The 5,141-nt window shown below is 37.3% G+C and overlaps 1 protein-coding gene across 1 annotated transcript in view; it reads right to left on the bottom strand.

Moving 5' to 3' along the window:
- Positions 1-5,141, bottom strand: part of LOC106881001 (dynein axonemal heavy chain 3) — a 174,058-nt gene that overhangs the window by 116,462 nt on the left and 52,455 nt on the right. Inside the window, exons 14-15 of the mRNA XM_052972117.1 lie at positions 4,833-5,036; positions 3,180-3,310 (exon numbers count right to left, since the gene is read on the bottom strand). Coding sequence (XP_052828077.1) covers positions 3,180-3,310; positions 4,833-5,036 — 335 coding nt within the window. The remainder of the gene's footprint in view (positions 1-3,179; positions 3,311-4,832; positions 5,037-5,141) is intronic.

Genomic DNA, 5,141 nt, shown 5'->3' with positions numbered 1-5,141 from the left:
AATAGACCTGTGTGTGTATGTATTCGCTTTTCACGCGGAAACAGCTGCGCGAATTGGTTCCATACTTGGGGTGCATGAATAATTTGATCTCGGATACATAATAGGGTCTTAATTTTATCTTTTTTATTAAAAATAAATGATATTGGTTTATATAAGATTAACTTCTTTAAAAAAGGTTTTTCACTTTCGGTGTCAAATAACATTTTTCCACAGGTATTTTCGAGTACATTCAACGTATCTGATCTCCAAACCCACCGAAAAGAAAGGGCGGGGGGAGAAGTCAATAATTATTTCACAACGAAATATCGGCTGGTCCTTTATCGCAAATAGCTGTTACATGGTAGCAGAGCGTGCTAGAAATAGCAGTCAAGTCTTCCCTTTTCTGGGGGAAAGGAACCGTTTATGTGTGATTTCCATATTACATTCGTTGAAAGTATACGAAATAACTTGGAAAAGAAAAACAAAAACCCACGAAACAAAACTCCATTGGTGGGAAACTTCAAGCTGCCTGGAAAATTTCGAGGTCCCCACCACCCTCCCCCTTTCTTTCCTAGAAAAAGTGGTTTGCGGTGCATTTGGAGGTCAGATATGTTGAATGCAGTCGAAAAAAAACCCGTGGAAAAAATCATTTCACAACGAAGTACGAACAATTCCTTTACAACATATTTTCCTAACCATGCCTAGAAGGAAAGTGTCAAATTAAACTACAAGCAAAGAGTACTGTGTTAAGGCTATGAGTTTATAACCCGAATGAAACCGGGTCCTTCTGCTTGAATAATATATAATATATAATAGTCTTATGTAAAAATATGTATAATATTATACATGTAAAATTATATATATATATATATATCTGCGGAATAAGTAATAATCAAATGAGGCAATTTCTGGCGAATACGCTGGAATGGGCATCGTTTCTCATTCAAACTGCTCCAGACTTTGGAATGTCATCCTCGCCGTATGTGGCCAAGCGTTATCTTGATGGAAGAACATCTTTCGTCTTGAAACCAAAGACAGTCGTTTCTCTTCTAGCGCTGACTTGAATGACTGGTTGAACGACCAAACCCAAGCTTCTCTGCTAGTTCCTCAACAGTTACGATGGGATTTTGTTCCATCGAGGTTTGCAGGACGACCTCAACGAGCTCTACTGATCTTCCAGGACGAGGCTCGTCTTCTAGGCTGGAGTTTCCAGCTCGGAATTTCTGGAACCACCGTTGACACTGGCTTACGATTATTGTCCGATCCCTATATACTGCATTAATATTCCTCGTGCTTTCCGTTGCGTCATTGCCTTTATTGAACTAATAAAGCAAAATATGTCGAATATGCTCTTTTGTAACTTCCATTATAGCTTTGAAAAAATAACTGTTAAAATCACTCTTCTAAGGATAAGAACAAGGTAATATTACTACCCGCTTTTATAATAAGTTGATGCAGATTGTTTATCTCGTCTTCCTCCGACTTTTAGTTCATGCAATTGAAAAAACCGCATTATTTATGCGATGACCCAATAATATACGTGGAGCACGAAACTTTAATTACTCTCTCTCTCTCTCTCTCTCTCTCTCTCTCTCTCTCTCTCATACACACACACACATTCACTCACAGTTATCTCTCTCCCCATCTCTCGAATATTTCCGTATTGTAAGTCTATTATTAGTATAAAAAAATCTTATTACCTTTCTGTGATCCGCTCAATGATACAATTCCATTGCAAACTGATGTTTGTATGTATGTATGTATGTATGTATGTATGTATGTATGTATGTATGTATGCACGCATGCATGCGTGTATATGTCTATGTGTGTATGTATGTACTTGTACTGGGTATGACTAAACTTCAACTGGTTATGGGGCTCGGTTTCGAGAGTCAAGGTTTTTTGAGGAGAGTAGAACCAACACTTAGCCACTATTATTCCCAGGTCTATTCTGTCCCAGTGGTCAGGGTCCCAGCTATAGGTTAATTATGATATTAGGGCTTACCTACCTATTCTTGTGAAAACTGGATTTGGCGGACTCTGCGTAAGAAACCTTCAGTAGTTCAGTGGAGGGGAAAACAGCTTCAGCAACGCATTATGGAGTGTAAAGAACAAGATGAGGCAAGTAAGATATCTTGGTCATTCATTGCATGCTTCTCCGTCCTCAGTAATCTTAACCTGGTTTTGTCACTGGACTGAAAGTGGTTATTGACAATGGAGTGTGTTGACCGTGCGCTACTCTTCTTCACTTTAAACAGAGTTACCTTGAAGATGACTAGATGATCATCATTGCTCCGATGGACGAACATGTTATAGTGTGCAGTCGCCACACATACATACATCAAATGGAAGCTGTTCGAGAAATGTAATTCTTACTCTAACATTAACAGAAGATGTGGATTGCGTTGAGCGGAGAAGTGACGAATTCCTGGAATTTACTTAAATGCCAAATCGGAGATGCTTACACTATTTTAAATGATTGGAACTACATTGTAAAGTACTAGTACAGCTCCAGTGCTCTTTCTCCCAGTTGCTCCTCGCGACCAAACCCCCATTCAACCTTTCATTCATTTATCCTTTCATCTATTTAATATTTCTCTTCTTTATTGTTTTTTTCCATCTTTTTTACTCCACTCCCTCTCCCACACTCTCTATCGCTTCCTCACTTTATACTTATAATATTCTATCTCTTTTGAATTAGACGGCTAAAATGCCATTTCCTCTGGTAAAAGAAATTACTCTTTAGCTTTTGAACATGAGTTACTTCACACTGAAATATTATTTCTTAATAATAAGGGAGGTTTTTTTCTGAAATAAAAAAAAAAAAACTTTTTATTTTCTCGAAAGCTTTTGTGCACAGAACTTCTGCAGCAACCATTTTCGGCTGTTTTCAACTTAAACCCATAACGTGCCTATCTGATGAGTGTAGGGCACCACCTTAACACAAAACTCGGGTTTATGACTATTGTCATTAAAATATATCAAAATATATCATACATCCTCATTATATTTATATTAAGTGTTCTTTTGTTTTGAGTAAAAAGCATAATATATGTGCGTGCGCGCGCGTGAATATATATGATTTGTGTGTGCCGCGCATATATGTGTGTGTGTGTGTGTGTGTGTGTGTGTGTGTGTGTGTGTGTGTGTGTGTGTGTGTGTGTGTACGTATGTGTCTGTTGGATGCTAGTGTGACTTACATCTTGGAGATTATTGGTGTAATACGGTTAGACCAGCTGAAGGTATTGTTGATCAATAAGAAATCTTCTCTCTTCATTACAACATATGTCATCATGAACATCACATTAGCAGCAGCTACTTCCTGTTTTTCCTAAAATTAAAAAAAAACAACACACACATTTACACAAAAATATAACAATGATAGACCAGACATTGCGAAAAAATATTTTTATATGATTTTAAAATTTAATCTCTCAAATTATGAATGTGGTCAGTGTAAGATCTTTGACAACTCTCATTAACAATGCCTAGGGATTTGTTCGTTCCAGAGATAAGTCGGTTAGGAACTGAAATGGTGTTAAATCGTGGCTATTCAGTCCCACTCTTCTTTTTCTTTTTCTTAACAACAACAACAACAGTAATAATAATAATAATAATAATAATAATAATAATAATAATGATAAATGCCCGGAAGCGTACCAGGCACTGGCTCTCATGGCTTCTGATCTTAATTGATAGGAAGTGTTATCATGTACATTGTTTTGTCTTGGTATAAAAGATGGGCTACAGCAAATATTCTGCTCAGTACCTCAGATTTGCTTGTCAGTTGTTTGACCTTAACCAGTTGAGCATGTCCCTTGGTGGCTGACGATATGTGCATCTCTGATCATGAGCAGAAGTAGTGGGGGAGCATCATAGCCATGTGTTGAGAGGAATTCTTTGGGGTTTGAATAATTCACTTTTGGAAACATGGGTGTTTTGCTCAACATCCTTAAACAAACCTTATTCAGGGACCTTTTGAGTGGGATGGGCTACTCGACCTGAAGAAAATTCTAACTGGGCCCCACCTGCGAGGTCAAGCGCTGTTTATCTTGATATGAGATCACCATGTCATGCACATATGGTTGTGATGCATGTGCCTGGTGTACCCTTATCAGACGGGTAGTCATGATGGGTATAACGGGCTTCGTATATTTTACTCAGTGTCACTTTGATGGCATGCACTGCTCTCTCACTCAATAATAATAATAATAATAATAATAATAATAATAATAATAATAATAATAATAATAATAATAATAATAATAGCAATAATAATAATAATAATCCTTTCTACTATAGACAAAACGCCTGAAATTTTAGGGAAGGGGATAGACGATTACATCGACCCCAGTACTAAACAGGCGCTTATTTTATCGACCCCAAAAGGATGAAAAGCAAAGTCGACCTCACCGAAATTCGAACTCAGAACGTGAAGACGGACGAAATGCTGTTAAGCATTTTCCCTGGTGTACTAGCGGTTCTGTCAGCTCGCCTTTCTACCATAGCATAAAGCTTGAAATTTTGGAAGAGGGGATAGTCAATTACATTGACTCCAGTACTCAAGTACTGGAATTGACGGTATCAACTACCCCTCTATCCTCTATTCTTAAAACATGTTAGCATTGTGTCTAAATTAGAAACAGTTATTTGCATTGTCACATTATCGAAGGCTAGATTTTGCGATTCGTTTTTGCTACATTGCAAAGAAGTAAAGAGGGTTTTCCTTAAATGTAGTTGAAGCTCGTAAAATAAAAATACATTTCTTTCTTGTAGAATATGAAGAAGACAATGAAAGGGGAACGTATCAATCGACTCAAATAAAAAGCGGTAAAACAGTAGTGTGAACTTACTTTCAGTGCTAACAGCTCACCACAGCTGAGCCCATCAATGTACTTCTGTAAAGCCACAAGTTCCGAGGTAGTGGTCACGTGTCTTGTGATAGTTTCTACTATCTGATCGTACTGTTTACAGATGGAGCGATAGAAAAGCTGACTGTTACTTATCACTTTATTGCACAATGTGGTCACTAAATAATCAGCTTGGTTGATGAGAAGCTGTCAAAGAAAAGAGGAAAAATTAGTACATACATACATACATACATACATACATTGCACACATATATGTATATATATATATACACATATACATATATACATGTT

The sequence above is a fragment of the Octopus bimaculoides genome, chromosome 1, assembly GCF_001194135.2.
Source record: "Octopus bimaculoides isolate UCB-OBI-ISO-001 chromosome 1, ASM119413v2, whole genome shotgun sequence".
Classification (NCBI taxonomy): Eukaryota; Metazoa; Mollusca; class Cephalopoda; order Octopoda; family Octopodidae; genus Octopus; species Octopus bimaculoides.
Note: the sequence above shows the minus strand (reverse complement) of the source record. Positions and strands in the feature narration are given on the sequence as shown.